Consider the following 17511-nt stretch of genomic DNA (forward strand, 5'->3'; position numbering starts at 1 on the left):
AGTAATTGAAGAAAAACAAGGGTATATTTATACTTACAAAAACGAATTGAAATTAGAAATTTATACATAAACAAAAGAATTGAAATCAACAATATAATAGAAGGCGAAAATGAAATCAACATTAAATGAAATCAAATAAAAAAAAAATCACCATTAAATGACCTAAGGGGGAGAAAAGAGGAGAAAATGAACAAGGGAGCAAACTAAAAAGAGGAAGAAACTTATTAAAGAGGAAGAAGCCGTGAGGAAGATAGAGTAGCTGTCTCTGCCACGATGTCACCGACCCAAGAAATGGAGAAGACGCCGTCACCGTAGTCGATTTGGGAGTAAGATGACTAAAATCTGATAAGAGGGCACTCGATTTAGGAGTGAGATGACTGAAATCTCAGAGACTTGAGACTTTGAGAGGAGAGAGGGGAGAGAAAGAGAGAGGCGGGAGTGTGTTGGAAATGCGTTTCTGTTTAGGGAATTAGGGTTCTAGTCTCCAACCTTTTTTTATGTGAAAAGGCTATGAAATAGAGAATATTCGAGAAATAAAAATGGAAAAACAACTATTTTTTGGGTATCGGATCGGATATCCGATGTCTGATATCCGACTTTTTTTCGGATATCGGATATTTGAAATCCAAAATTTGGATATCCGATATCTTAAAAATCCGGATCAGATATCCGATTTGAATTCATATTCGGATCGGATTTCCATAATTTTCGGATCGGATGGGGATCAGATTATCGGATTTTCGGATCTTCAAATAATTTTGCTCAGCCCTAGTTTGATATATCCCACAACCTCAAGATTGTGAGATGCAAACCTAGTTTCAGCCCTTAGTGCGACAGTCTAGGGCCCACGCCAAAAAAGGCCCAAAATTATATAAAAAAAAATCAGTTTAATTTAATACTTTGTAACTTGTGGGCTTTAGTTGTAGATTTGGCTCCGTGTTCTTTATCCAACTTACATTTCAACAAAAGAGCTTTCTAAGAGTTAATTACTCAATTTATTTAGCAATTAGCATTATTTACTTAGCTATCATATCAGTCAATTAGGTGAAATTTACAATGTTTTCTAATCTCTTCACCTCCTCCTTCTCCAGTTTCCATGAATAACATGATCAAAAATATAAATTTTTCCAATCACGCTGCTTCACTTGTTCTTCAATTATCAAACTTCAATCCCTTTAATTTTGGCTAATTAATACTATGGCAACGATTAAGATATTTAACAAGATACATAGTAGCAAAAATAGTTCATCTATCACCAAATATTCAATTCATATCTTCTTATTATTGGTTGTTTCTAATGAAATTTACGGCATTGATGAAATTTACGGCCGTTTCTTTTAAATGTGTACTTTTTACATGTAAGAAGTATGGATTATTATATACGTACTCCCCTTGAATGTGACGACTTCAACTATTAAGTACCTTTATATAATATGGGTCCACTGTTATATATACTCCCTCTTAGCCTAATATTTTAATGCATTTTTTTTTTACTTTTTCACGGTCTCTAATACACATGTTAAAATGATTTTATTTTTATTTTCATATGTGTAAAAATTATATAAATTAGATATTGATAAAACATACAATATCCAACAAGATCTCACACTAGTATATTATGTCTTTTCAATTAACAGACAAGTACGTGTTCAATACTTTGAATGAAGTGTATGTATCCCAAATTGCCATTGAGATATGATAAGCTTCCTAGTAGAGTATGTTGGAGTTAGTAATGCAACCGAAAAGTTTTTATCTCAGACTTAATCGAGTTGATTTGTTCGAACGAGTAGGTGAGAGTAACTCCTTGGTTGAAAACTCATTATTGTACAACAATCCGATACATGGTCATGTACCTTGTACTACATGACCCTGTGATACTCATGGTCGTCTACGTTACTCTACACGGTCGTGTGGTTTTGTAGACTTTACTTTTGTTATGGATTAATGATGGACAGTGCTTGTTCATTGAAATCAAATTAACTTTAATAATCAAAGTGAGCGTACTGTTGTGGTACTGCGACCATGGCATCAAAGGATTGTTCTCTTTGGAACGAGGTCGTGTGCTAGTTAACAGATGCAATGGGTAATCTTGAGAAAGTCTGCGTGTCGTACCAAGGTAGCAGACGGGATGCGCGGTCAATCGTGCTCAATATCAGATATGTTCCTTCTCAAATTTATGTAAGATATTTCTAAACTCACGTTGGTAAGTGTTTTTGAGATGGGAATTTTTGTGAGTTATTAGCAACAGTGCTAATTAACTTTGCTAAAGTTCTAGTACCTTATTTCTGCCATTTTTTGTGTGCTTAGTTTAATCATGTATGATTATGTGTATTGGCATTTTTCCTAGTTGATCATGGATGTTATTTGTTCTATCTTTTGATAGTATGTGTGTTGAATTATTTAAGCCTGTGATGTTCCCTTTAGTTTGAAAAAGGGGATTTAGAATTATCGTTGTTAATTCTTGTGTTCTTTGGCTTATCTTTTGAACTTGAAATGTGTGTAACTGCTAGAGAACCAGCATTTTGACTTTTCTTGTTGAAGGTCAAGAAGTGATCGGGTTTTCTCCATGCTTGAGAGCAGAAGTAATTAAAAGGTATGGTTTGACAAGAACTAGTAAGGTTGTACAAGTCTAAATGTTATGGCCTCCACATGCGGTAATAATGGAGTGTGTATTGATCTCATACTCACTATGTAGAGAGTCCGATATGGTGAATATGTTGATCATGTTAAAACCAGAGTTGTTAGGTGAATATGGTGAATATGTATGTTGATCAAGTTAAAATTCCCTTTCAATATTCCAAACCAACTTAAACATTTAGTTTAAATAAACATGCTCTCAATCATGCCAATAATAAAAGTGTAGTTCATATTCAACATGCCAATATAATTAATTTCACTCATCAATTCACCACAAATAATTCATACTTCACAAATCAATCACCAACATCAATCCAATCCACAATTCCAACCAATACCTATCATGATACTACCATGAAAATAATTAAATAAAGCCTAGCATGCTTCTATACACTTAAATAATTACCAAGTACGCGAACGTACCTTGAATATGATCTCAAAATCACCACGCCTACACAAAATCACTCACTTAGAAATCTCCTACAACCCAAAATTACAAAGAGACATTAATACCTGTTCAATATATATTTTCAGCAATATATACACTCCATAAATCACTCAGAAACCCTCTAAAATAAGTTGAAAATTAATTTTAAACCCTTACTTTTAATTTATTCTCAATAAATGGGTAATTAAAAATCCTTTTAAGAAACATAATTATAGCCTTTATATAAAAATTCCAGCTTCATAAAACCATGTAAAATTAATGTAATTATGTTAAAACATCTAATTTATTAGTTTCAATCACCTACAATCAATTTTCATCAACACACATTAATTTAGAAACCTAGGGTTTTCAATTTGGGGATTATTAATTCAAAAACCGAATATGAAAATTATATACATAATAATTATATTCAAACATCATAAAAATCATCACACAACCCAAAAACAATAATTGAATTAAAGCTTGAATAATTGTAAAACAAAAGAATTTTTTTTTTGAAAACACACGAATAAAAAGGGGGGAAGGGGAGGTTGGCTAGCGCCACCTCCAACGCTGCTCCTGCTGCCGGCCCTATGCTGGCGATTGCGGCTGCCGCACTTTGCTAGCGGCGACTGCCGACTGTGGTGGTGGTGGCAACTGTCACCGTGGTGGAGGTGTGTGTGTGGGGTGATGTGTGTGAAATTAAAACGAAAGTGGAGGAGGAAAATTAAAGGAGAGAGGAGATAGAGAGAGAGTTTACCTTTGGTTATTCTCTACCTTGGGCAAGATACGGGGTATTACAATTATAATGGGCATTTTGATTGTTTGCTAAATTGATAATTGTTGAATTTAAACCAAACATAGTGATAATTGAATTGCTTGCTAAATTGAGTATATAATTTATTTATTATATCATAATCATGTTATGTTGTTGTTTTTTTTTCTTTTTTTTTATATGTTTTGGTGAATTCATTATCAAGTTTATGGTTTTATATACTTAACTTGGGTATTTTTGACAATATAGGATTGTGTAATCTAATTGAAATTGTGACTTAATTTTCATAACGAAAAAGAAAAAAGACATGTAATTTATAACAAGCTAGTTTCTTTAGTCCAAAATGCAACTTCTTCCTCATTAAAATTCTCCTATATCACAAAATCATCCTCAACAAAGATCTACCTCCTAGATCAATGGGTATGCGGTCGATGGGTGACGGTCGATAAGTGACGGTGGCCCAACAGCCTTAAATTCCTGGATCCGCCATTAAACATGTACGAGAAGGTTATATACAATTTCTTAATATAGATTAAATAACTTGGAATTATATTATGCAACATATATTCTCCTCACACTGAAAATACCATGCACGATCCATGGTTTTATATTGTAGGAAATATGACTAAGTTAAGTATATACAAACATAAACTTGATAACATATAGTCCTTTATACCACAAACAAGTATCACCATTAGCCACAATAGACGAATTTATAAATCCGACTTTAAATTGTAGGAAATACGACTAATAGCAATAAGGATTAAAACAAACTAATCTGATTTAATAATGTCGTAGCGTGACATAGCATCATCACTGCCCTAAAATCGACTTTGCCTCATACTGCACATATAGACTCGTAGCAATCGACCTCTAGGGATACATGACTCTAACTCTTGGTGTACGATAAAGAATTAGATTGAGAACACTTTCGAACAATGCTCAAAGAATAATGGTATGTAGTGAAGCATCATTTTTGTGAGAAAGGAATTTTGTTTTTATCTTTCTCTGTCTTTTTAGGATGAAGGAGGACGTGTTATATAGATGAAGGAGGACGAATAATGTGTTTAGTGATTTCCGAACCAATAAGCAGAATATTTTAAAATTGAGTTATTGCTTAAAGTCTTGAATAGGCCGGGGTAATATTTGATAGATTTTTAAATATATACTACGTAAAATAAATTTGAATCTTGATATTAAGAACACTCGTGATACGTAGTTGTGACTTGGTTCTTTTTTTTTTTTTAATTAAATAGCTTAAAAAGACAGAATTTAGGGGTTTAATGAAGTATTTTCGGACAGTATGGTGCCCTATCATTTTAAAAAATTTGGCTTTGCCAATGTCTGCTACTCTGCTGTTTAGGTTTCATTTAGTCATTTATATAGACAAAGTTATAGTAAGTTCATAAAGATTAAAGAGTATAAAAATATATTTTCCAAAAAAAAAAAAAAGATTAAAAAAAAGAAATGAGTATATAAAGTACGTAACCATGCAATTTTATGGTCTCATAAGCTATAATGTAATCTAAAGTGAGGTACACACTTCGTAGTTATAGACTACAATAACTTATAACAATTTATTATATTACATGATTTATATCAACTCGTACTAAATTCATAAATAAACTTATTAACAACCTAGTGATATAAGTCAGGTTTTAGTCTTAAATTATCAATTTAATAATGGTAATAATCAATATTGTCCACTAATTAATCAAGCAAACAATTTTTTATATTGAAACTTTCAATTGTGTAAAAACGATATAAAGTCTTTAAATAAAATTTAACTGAATATGAGCAAACCTATGCTACAATAAGCGCATTACCAATTCAACTCACATAAATCTATATCTATTCACAACCTGAACCATGTCATCTATATAATATCGTGCACGACTTGATAAACCCAAAATGTTGTTTATATATGACCACTAACAGATATATATTGAGAAATTTTCTTTTGATTTTTTTTTTTTTTGGGAGGAAGAAGATAAGATAGCAAGACATTTTTTTTTATTACTATGAATACAAGTGTACAAATAAAGCAATAAAAACAAATGAAATTAATATTGTCACATATAAAAATAAAACAAGATAAACTATATATTTTTATTATAAGTATGTCGATATTAAGTCATCAATACTAATTCTTTCAAAATAAAAAAGTCGTTAATATTACATAAACAATCTTGTAAATATAAAAAGCATCAGGCCTTTTCCTTAATACAAATGACTAATTAATTTTCTTTTGATTTTTTTTTTTTTCAAAGAAAGTATACTTCTGTGTGTGAAAAAAGTTTGGCAAATTTTAGCCCATTTATATGATTTGTTGTGAAGTCTTTTTTTTGTTTCTAATGGAAGTTAATCTATTTTGCTGCAACGGCTACATTAATTGTATAATGAAAGATATGTTGAAAATGAACGTGTACTGTTAAAGAATAAAGTCAATAATAAATGCAACTTCAGTTTCTTTTGTTTGCTACATTTGCCAGCTACATTTCATTATTAAATGAAACCGTAAAAATATTCAACTTGAGTTAACAATAATACGGAGTAACAATAATAACAATAATATAATAATAATAATAATAATATATTGAAACTGAATTATTGTCATATACAAGAAATAAAACGTCTAGAGCAGCTTTAACAAAGCTAGATTAAACTTGAAAGATAAAAAGAATGAATAAGATAGTGTATGCAAACATATAATAAGTGAATGGGTTACTAGCTAGAGAAATGGTTCAATATATTGATGAAATTAAACCACCAGTCACCGGTAGTGGTTTACGACAATCACAAATTTTCGATGGCTTTCCAAACCATCGAAAATCACCCCTTTAACGAGGTTTTGTAGGATCTTATAATTATACGATCCGATTTTACCGAACTGATCATATCATCCCTTTCGATTCAAAATAGGATTTGGATCCTAACAGCATTGAGCATAAGTGGAGCAAATGTAAAATGTTCTTAAAACTAATTTACAACCGTCAGAGATTTTCAAATTGTCAAAATTTACGTATTTTTGAAAGATTTAACTTAGCCAGTTAAAGCAAACTATCTATATTCGGTGTTTGTTTTTTTATAGGGACGCAATAACATAATAATCAACAATATGGATTGGAAGATAGTAAGTGTTAATTACCAAATCAACACTTTATTATATCTAAATTAAAATCTTTTCAAGCATCATTTGTTCCCCAAACCCTATAGTAATAAACTAGTGGATACTATCTAGAGTCTAGAGAAATGGTTAAAAATAATGCCGAGAAGGGAGTGCATAATTAATTTAAATAATGGGACAACCATTTCTAATTGATGTGTATGGTACTACTACATAATTTACAGGAAGTATACTTTTTCAAGCGACTTCAAGTATATATATTATGGTACCTTTATAACATGATGGGTGAACGGGTGTTATAGTACTATATATACAAGTTTTAATTACTTGGATAATGGACGGGGTTTTATTGTGTGTATACAAGCTAATTATTAGTTATTTTTCTTAAAGCGGAAGATAATATCTAACGAAAAGGATTACCATGCAAAATATATTGTACTGTAAGTCTATCTTATGATAGAGAAATTTTCATAGGAGTAATATAGGTCGATCATTCAACACTATACATGCTACATGGTCAAATATTAGAAGATTTAATTCGGACATATAATCAATTCATTTATAACCCAGCAGGACAACATAATTACACAATAATCGAAGAATTGAACCTGGGCATCGATCTATCACTTGGGGCACCTACTAATAGGTAATAGCTAGCTTATTAGCTAGGAATAGTAATGCATATAATAATCAGTTTTATTGTGTGTCTCAAGAAGAGATGACAAGTCGACAAGTCTACAAAAAAAAAAAATCAAATTTTACAATTAATATAAACAATAAAATGCAGAAAATATAACACAATAAAAGTAAAAAAAATGCAAAAACAATAACATTAAAAATAAAATAAAATAGTATTACCTCTAATTCTAAAAATAATCATCGACGACGGAAATCGAGGGAGGCTCAACAAGAGAAGACAACTCTACATTAAAAGAAATAGTAAGTTATACAATAAATACATACAAATAGTTGCAGAAACTAAAATAGAATAAAAACAGAAACATTTTGCAAATTGCAACTTAAATAATAATAGATATTAAAAAAAGTATTACCCTCTTTAATTTGTTGAGTATCATCAATACTTTCTTCAATCATAAGTAGATCACGTGTAGTACGCATCCAATCTTGTGCACATATCAAAGCTTCAACCATATGTGAGGAAAGAGAACTACGAAACACATCAAATACTCTCCCACCAGTGCTAAACGCAGATTCGAATTCAACCGTAGAAACTGAAATGGCTAATACATCCCTATCCATAAGACCAACAATAGGATATCTCTCCACCCCTTTTTTCCACCATCCCAAAGCATCAAAATTCTAATCCGTGATAGGCTCTCTATCATCCATTAAGTACTTGTCTAAATCACTATTTTTTTTTATCAAAAAAACCGTTTGTCCATCAATATCCCTTTCAATCTCATAATATGCCACATCATGCCAATCATTACAAGTTTCCAAGTCTCTTGAACTCATCAAATCAATATTTCAGAAACATTTGGCACATTTTGACTTTGTAAAGAAGCGTAATGTTTATACAACGTAGTCAAAGTATTCATGACCATATCATGCAATTTTGCAGCCTTCACAAAGTCATATTGATCATTAATAGCCCATTTCACATAATGCATTTTCCGTCTAGGATCAAGCCCAACAGCAACATACAACATCAAGTTAATGTTGTCCACATTATCCCAATATTTTTCATGCATTTTCTTCATCCCATGAGCCATTGACATCTCACCACTATCAACACTTTCACACTTTTTTTTAATTATCTTCCAATTGTCACAAGTTCAAGCAAATACACAATGGTAGTAGCATACAAATTTCCAGAAAGTCTCAAAGTGGCATAATAAAATATCTTAAGAAAGGTAAGCAAAGAAGCAACACGATTCCAATCGTTATCATTAGGAACACTAGAGAGTTTTGTTAATTCAACAAGAAATTTACCACCATCAAAATTTTCCAACAAATCAAAAGCTTTTCGATATACCATAGCATATTGTAACATCAAATAAGTGGAGTTCCACCTAGTTTCAACATCCAAACAAAGTTGACGTTTGGATTCAATTTGTTCTTGATTAACACAATTTCGAAACTTTTGCAATCTAGCAGGGGAAGATCTAACAATTACTATTTTTATTATAATATTAATAATAATAATAATAATTATTATTATAATATTAATAATAATAATTATTATTATAATATTAATAATAATTAATATTATTAATATATTAATAATAATAATTGAAAATAATAACAAGGACATAAATATTGATAACAATCCCAAAATATGATATTAATTAGGAAAATGTGTCATAACTACAAAAAAACAAATATGATTAGTAATAATGTAGTACACTAAGCTAGTTAAAACAGAAATAAATGATATTTACAAATTAAATGTGATGTAGGCCGCCAACATGTCTCGAATTACATTGAGTTCCTCGCTCGTGAACGGATTTCCCGTTTGTCCCTGGCAAAACTTGGAATACATACACAAAACGTAAGTTAGTAGGAGTGAACTCATAAATAATCGTAACATGTCTCTATCACTTAGTTATAGGTGGCCAAGGCTTGAAATTACAAGAAAATAGCAATTAAGGGGTTTTAAAACGCATTTTCAACCAAAATGGCCCGAGTAAGGCCATTTTGACTACTAGGATGCCTATTTCCTACATTTCTTGTCAAGTTAACTCATAAATAGTCATAACATGTCTTTATCACTTATTTATAGGTGGCCAAGGCTTGAAATTACAAGAAAATAGCAATTAAGGGGTTGTAGAACGCATTTTCAACCAAAATGGCCCGATTAAGGTCATTTTGACTACTAGGATGCCTATTTCCTACATTTCTTGATCTAGTGAACTCATTAATAGTCATAACATGTCTTTATCACTTATTTATAGGTGGCCAAGGCTTGAAATTACAAGAAAATAGAAATTAAGGGGGTTGTAGAACGCATTTTCAACCAAAATGGCCCGAGTAAGGCCATTTTGACTACTAGGATGCCTATTTCCTACATTTCTTGTCTAGTGAACTCATAAATAGCCATAACATGTCTTTATCACTAATTTATAGGTGGCCAAGGCTTGAAATTACAAGAAAATAGCAATTAAGGGGGTTTTAGAACGCATTTTCAACCAAAATGGCCCGAGTAAGGCCATTTTGACTACTAGGATGCCTATTTCCTACATTTCTTGTCTAGTGAACTCATAATTAGTCATAACATGTCTTTATAACTTAGATATTGGTGACTAAGGCTTGAAATTACAAGAAAATAGCAATTAAGGGGTTTTAGAACGCAATTTCAACCAAAATGGCATACCTCTTCAAGTTGTTGTGTGTCTGTACAATGACTCATCACTATGTCATACATGAATCTCATCACGTATAGGCCACAATCAACTCCGTTTTCTTGTTGTGCGCACTAGCATGAGGAACAAAGCACATGAATCACAATGCATAGCAAATTAGCCACATCTTACGCATTGTATATTTAGAATATCACAACATCATGTGGCATTACCTTGGGTGCTTTCCATGTAGGACCTCGAGGAGCTCGAGGATTTATCTTCTTCATCACACTACATACAAAAGTAAGTTCAAATTTGATTAGTATAATTAATACATATGAGTTAGGTTATGATAATCAATAACAAGAATTGAAACAAACAAGATATTTATTTTTGCAGTATGGACCTCACGAGGCGCTTTCTTGGTTGAGGTAACCGAGCAGAATCAAAGAAGAAGATTTTGTTACTGGAAACACAAATCACCAATAGGGTCCAATGATAACTACACACGAGACAAACAAATCAATATTTAGCCTAGTACAGCATATAAACTGGGAAAACAAATGAATTTGACTATCATAATCAGACGTACTCCTCATAATATGGGACGAATATAAACTTGTCTCTCGCAGCCACTGATTCCCTGATAGCCCGTTCAGCATAGTACAACACGTCAGCAGAGTTGCCTAAGATTCTAGCAGTGGACATCTGCTCAGGGCATAACCACCCAATTTGACACGGAGATTCAAGCTCCTATATTTGCTCCTGGAGTGCTCTGCATGCATGATAATAGAATGTTAATCGAAAACCAAATGACAATCACCACTAAACTGAATAACATAAATTGAGTACTAGTTGAATTATCTGATGCATATTTGAATGAGGGAAATGTTAAGCATTGCACCACTTAGAAATTCCTTCACATCTTCTTTGAATAGCCATGCCATTGCATCATCATCGTAGTGGAACTTTTCCTTAGGTAGTGGAACTTGAATGGGGCTATCACTAGGCAACACACAAACACGGTTGTGCAGATAAGTTAACTCCTTAGAGAGCGATTGAAGCATCGTGTCTTCAACTAGTGGAGTAGCTTGCATAGTTGAACTTCGCGAAGAGCTCTTGTTCGACGCTTTTCCACTCATCGACCCATGTTCACTCCTCTTCTTTGACATCGGTCGATCAATGCTCTTTTGCCCCTCCACCCTCTTCTTTGAAGTTAGGCTTTTCCTCGATGGCTAATAAGACAAATTAAAGGACACAAATGGTTAAAAAAGAATTTCTTCCAACACTTGGGATTAAAATCGGGTATAGAGTAAAGCGTGAACTCTAAATGTAAATTACCTGGGTTGTAAACCGTATCCAAGCACATGGCCATTGCACAAAACTACCTTTGGTTGCCCAAAGTGTAGTGAACTCATCCTCCTCTATGGGCACAGGTATTAGGATGTCCTCGAATCCGGCCACCACAGAATTGATCCCAACCGAATAGTGCTCTGGCCGAAGCGGTCGCAAATGGACCGTAACTTGTTCGGCCGGTTGAGCACTTCCATACGCAACCAAATTCAAAGCTCCACTGTATGAATCGCCCGGGTGAAGAAGTTAACAACGGGTCTCTTCCTACACCGAAGATCAGTTGTTAGAACCAAGTTAAACAAAGAAAATCAAAACAAAAAAAAAAGTTAAAAAAAACAAAAAAAAAACAGCAATAGCACAGTAAAAACAGCAACAACAATGCAAAAACAGCAGCAACGCAAAAACAGCAACACAGCACTGCTGCCTGCTGCACTGGTGCACTGCTGCCAGCTGCTGTGCACTGGTGGTGCACTGCTGTGCCAGCTGCTGTGCACTGGTGGTGCACTGCTGTGCCAGCTGCTGTGAACTGGTGGTGCACTGCTGTGCCAGCTGCTGTGTTGTGCAGTGGTGCACTGTTGTGCCAGCTGCTGTGCACTGGTGGTGCATTGCTGTGCCAGCTGCTGTGCACTGGTGGTGCATTGCTGTGCCAGCTGCTGTGCACTGGTGGTGCATTGCTGTGCCAGCTGCTGTGCACTGGTGGTGCATTGCTGTGCCAGCTGCTGTGCTATGCAGTGGTGCAGTGTTGCCTTGTGCACTAGTGTGCTCTGCTGTGCACCGGTGTGCTGTGCAATAGTGTGCTGTGCACTGGTGCACTTATAAATAGTCATAACATGTCTTTATCACTTAGTTATTGGTGACTAAGGCTTGAAATTAAAAGAAAATAGCAATTAAGGGGTTTTAGAACGCATTTTCAACCAAAAAGGCCCGAGTAAGGCCATTTTCACTACTAGGATGCCTATTTCCTACATTTCTTGTCTAGTGAACTCATAAATAGTCATAACATGTCTTTATCACTTATTTATAGGTGGATAAGGCTTGAAATTACAAGAAAATAGCAATTAAGGGGTTGTAGAACGCATTTTCAACCAAAATGGCCCGATTAAGGCCATTTTGACTGCTAGGATGCCTATTTACTACATTTCTTGTCTAGTGAACTCATAAATACTCATAACATGTCTTTATCACTTATTTATAGGTGACAAAGGCTTGATATTACAAGAAAATAGCAATTAAGGGGTTTTAGAACGCATTTTCAACCAAAATGGCCAGAGTAAGGCCATTTTGACTACTAGGATGCCTATTTCCTACATTTCTTGTCTATTGAACTCATAATTAGTCATAACATGTCTTTATCACTTAGTTATTGGTGACTAAGGCTTGAAATTACAAGAAAATAGCAATTAAGGGGTTTTAGAACGCATTTTCAACCAAAATGGCCCGAGTAAGGCCATTTTCACTGCTACCATTTTTATAAACAACAGCAACACACAACACCAACAGTAGTTCAATAGCAACACATCATTAGCAACTCAACCGCAACAACATACAACACAAAACAACGCAAAAACCGCACAACACAACAAACTTCACAAATTCACAGCTGAATCAAAGAACCAATATCACCATCCAAATAAATAACTACACAACTCACCTGTAGAACCGGAAAGTCATGTGGTGTTGGATTTTCAAGCTCCCTCAAGTACGCATGTGCAGGATTACCAACCTACAACAATGTATTGATAGTGCGAGGCTAATTAGAACCCACATAACTCAACAAGTCAAAATACTTATAGATTAGAAATCACGTAATCATGTACCTCCTCGTCTGCATGTATCTCATCTTCTCCTTGTTTTCGTGGGTAACTATAAGAGTCGACCGTTGTAGTCGAGGAGAAAGGCAAGCTCGGCAAGTTCATTTGCTTTGCCCATGCATTGAAATCTTCTCGCATCTCGTTGCGCACTTGTTCCTTAATTGATGCCACCGTAGCATCCAAGTTGACCGGTGAGTTCACACTTGCCCGGGATCTCCCTGATTTGGTATATTCTGGACCCATCACCTTCTCCCATCCTAGCAAGCTCCCCCCCGCACCCAATACACGTCCTGGATGGTAGGGCTTTCCTAAAGCCAAGGTGAAAGGGTCCTTCTCCACTGTTGGGACGAGCTTGCCTTCAACAAGCTCTCCAGTGTACTCAAGCTGTAGCAAAAGCAAAAAGGCAACATCAAGTTAGTGTTTATGTAAAGTGATATATACACAACAGATTCATGCAGTTCACAATTCATAGTTGCTTACAAGTTTATCTGCCATTTCTTTTGTTTCCGGAGCCTTGATGGACCATTTTCCGGTTTTCTTGTCACGAGAATGCAAAGAACAGAAGAAATCTCCAGCACGACTCACCAAAGTACTGGTCGTGGAGTCAGAGGGCACAGTGGAGGACCCTAGTAGCGAAGTGGGGTATACTCCCTCACTCACCCATGTCTCCCTCCATTCATCATACGTCATACACCTCATACGATGGTAGTATTGCTTCTGCAATGCATTCTTGGAATTCTACTCTCTTATTTCCTACATATTTAGACATATTAGTTTCAAAACTACCAAAATATTAAATATATTTTACAATTGTCATCAGAGTTACTTGAACTTACAATTGCTTCTTTTTTGCTTTTTTGAAGAACGAAAGCATCCCAATCTTCCTTTGATACACTAGGCCATATTTGCCATGGGAGTTTCTCTTCATCGATGACTTCTTCATCCATGCCACCTTCTTTCTTGTTCTTTGGTTTTCTCACAAGCTTCTTTGTGATAAACCGACGAACTAAGGTGGTCTTGAACCCTCTGAATCTTGTCGCAAGTAAGGATTCAAACACCCTTCGCTTGGCGTACTCATTTGGAATGTTAAATAGACTCTGCAAGCACAAATAACAGTCATTATTAGTTTGCCCATTAAATAACAATAAAGTGAAGGAATTTACAAATGTGGAAACAAATCACTTACCCGTGTATCATTCCAAAACGTGTCTATCAAGCCAATAGGTACGTCGCTCAAACGAAGAGTAATGGGGATTTTGCGCGCACAAATCCCAACTTGAACAGCATACTGACGACGCCATTTGCCTGTAGGTTGTCCTACCCTGTCATACTCCAAGACCATTGGACCGACAGGTTTCTTGAAACTTGTAGTCGGACCCCTCAGCTTTTTCTGCGCTGGTCCCTTCACCCCCCCTCCACTTTGGTCCTCGCCGAACGACTCAGACATTGCATTCTCGATAGGAGGCGCTTGTTCAGCTGCAATTTCAAACTCATCAAGCATACGATCCAAAACATCTTGAGCCTGATCTTCTGCCTCACCCAAATTAGGCTCCTTGTTCACATCATACAACTCGTCCCCAACCCCAGATGAATCATCATCATCATCCTCTACATCCTCCACTCCAATACGGTAGTGATCATCCGCCATGAGATGTAAAACCTGTCATTACAAACATAACATGTTATTAGTTGTAATATAAATAAATTTATAAGGTAAATTTATAATCAAATATAAATTGCTGAATTATAATACAAATTAACATAGAAAATGGGGAACTAAGTTACTTCATTCATTTAAAAGAAAATAAGAAAAATGGGCAAGTAAGTTAGCAATTTCATTCATTTTCACCTAAAAATGTGATTTAATAATACGTTCGACGCCTACAATTTCAAACTAACAAAAAATAGTACCTCAATCTAATATTCCTTCGTCGTGGTCTGATCGCATGTAATTGGCTTGGTCGTCTATCTCATTTGGTACAATAGGTCTAGGAACAGTGAAAGGTGCTGAGTCATCAAACGCATCATATTCTTCCTCATCCTCGACATCTCCAACGCCAAGGATTCTTCTTTTGCCGGCTAGCACAATAGACCATTTTGAGTCGGCTGGATCACTTACGTAAAACACTTGCTTGGCTTGAGATGCAAGGATGAATGGTTCAGCACTATCATTCAGGTGGCCAAGATCTACAAGAGTAAAGTCATCATGTTTGACGTTACGCCTGTTATTATCAACCCACTTACACCGGAAAAGAGCAATCGTGAAGTCACAATAATCAAGCTCCCATATTTCTTGAATTCGACCGTAGTATGACAACTCTGCATCAACAGGTGATTTATCCTTAGCACTTGCAAACTCCCTTGACGATGCCACAAGAGTTACACCACTGTTTTGGGTCAAGGATGATTTCAAATCCTGATGCTCAGTCCAAAATGTGTACCCATTTATGTCATATCCCTCAAATGAGCGAACGTCATCCCTAGGACCATAAGCAAGCCATCTTACTGTATCTGTGACATTCTCATACTTTCCACCCATCACTCGATCACGAAACCAGCTCACAAACTTCTTATTATGCAAATGCATAAGTGCCCGTTCACCTTTCGATGGAAATTCATCACGCAAACTAGCCATGTGCTCGTCTAAATATGGGTGAACATCTGCAACATGGTGCAACACATATAGGTGCGCTTGTAAGAACTTATCTTGATCAGGCGACATTCGTTTCGACCCGATTGTGCCATGACCATCAAGTCTCCCTTCGTGTCGAGAAGTAGGAATACCAATAGGTTTAGCAACGGCTATATAGTCGGCCACAAAATTACCGACCTCCTCAGCCACGGTCCCTTGAATCATACTTCCTTCCGGGTGAGCCCGATTCCTGACTTTATCTTGCAATGTATCCATATGTCTTTCAAAAGGATAGCACCACCGCATGAACACTGGACCGCATAACTTAATCTCACGCACCAAATGAAGAATCAAATGCACCATTATGTCGAAAAACGAGGGTGGGAAGTACATCTCAAATTTGCACAAAGTCACAACCACATCCGCCTGTAAAGCATCAAGTGTACAAGGATCAAGCACTTTGCTGCATATTGTATTGAAAAACGAACAGAGGCTTGTAATAGCTACCCGCATGTGCTTTGATAAAATACCACGTATTGCAATTGGTAGGAAAACTTGCATCAGAACATGACAATCATGGGATTTCATACTTGTCAGCTTCAATTCTCCATTTAAGGATACAAATCTCTTCATGTTAGATGCGTACCCTGATGGAACCTTAATTCCATACAGACATGCACAAAACATCCGTTTTTCTACCCTTGACAATGTGTAGCAAGCCGGAGGTAAATAGGCCTTGCCCTCCTTGGCTTTTCCCTCATTTTTCTTCTTCGACGCATCCGTGGCCTTTCCCTTTCCCTTGCTCTTCCCCTTTTTATGTTTTCGAACTCAATTCATTTTCCTTTTCCTGTTCCTTTCCCTTACTAACCCTTTGCTGAACCCAAAATTTTGGACGAACCCCCATCTTTTTCAAATCGTCCCGTGCACCCTTTCCGTCCTTTGTCTTGCTTTGAATATTCATCAGCATTCCCATAAGAACATCACAACCATTCTTCTCTATATGCATTACATCAAGACAGTGCCTAACGTCATGTTCTTTCCCGTACGGGAGCAACCAAAAGATTGATTCTTTTTTAAAGAGAGCAGTTGACTCCGCCGCTTTTTCTGATTTCCCAAAGACTGTTCGTACACCCTTTACTCGAGCGTAAACCTCTTCACCAGTCAACCCTAGGAGCAGTCCCCTCTTCCACTGTCCCATCGAAAGCCTTTTTCTGCCTACGGTACGGGTGATCGCGCCTGAGTAACCTTCGGGTGCGCAAGTACACCACTTTGTGAGAATGATCAAGGCGCCTGCTTGGCGTACCATCAATACAAATGGGGCATGATTTTTTCCCTTTGTTCTTATACCCGGACAAGTTGCCATACGCAAGAAAATCATTAACGGTCCACATAAGAGCTGCACGCAATGTGAACATCTCATTCTTATGAGCATCAAAAATAGAAACCC

The 17511-nt window shown here is 35.6% G+C and overlaps 1 protein-coding gene across 1 annotated transcript; it reads right to left on the minus strand.

Annotated features, from left to right (window-relative positions):
- Positions 1 to 13408: 13408 nt before the first annotated feature.
- On the minus strand, positions 13409 to 17070 carry LOC110684727. The gene is made up of 4 exons (XM_021861169.1): positions 16933 to 17070; positions 14619 to 15092; positions 14241 to 14529; positions 13409 to 13788 (listed from the first exon to the last, which is right to left on the minus strand). Exons 1-4 carry the CDS (start codon positions 17068 to 17070, stop codon positions 13409 to 13411), a joined length of 1281 nt encoding a protein of 426 aa, XP_021716861.1.
- Between the last annotated feature and the right edge of the window lie 441 nt (positions 17071 to 17511).

Source organism: Chenopodium quinoa, unplaced genomic scaffold, assembly GCF_001683475.1.
Source record: "Chenopodium quinoa cultivar QQ74 unplaced genomic scaffold, ASM168347v1, whole genome shotgun sequence".
In the NCBI taxonomy this organism is placed as follows: Eukaryota; Viridiplantae; Streptophyta; class Magnoliopsida; order Caryophyllales; family Amaranthaceae; genus Chenopodium; species Chenopodium quinoa.

Excerpts from the sequence above, each read along its gene's own strand:
- LOC110684727 (XM_021861169.1), bottom strand. The coding sequence starts at position 17,070 with ATGCATATAGAGAAGAATGGTTGTGATGTTCTTATGGGAATGCTGATG. Across the intron at positions 15,093-16,932 it reads AATTTTGGGTTCAGCAAAGG|GTTTTACATCTCATGGCGGA; the intron begins GTTAGTAAGGGA and ends TTGTAATGACAG. Across the intron at positions 13,789-14,240 it reads AAGTAACTCTGATGACAATT|GCAAGCTCGTCCCAACAGTG; the intron begins GTAAAATATATT and ends AGCTTGTTGAAG.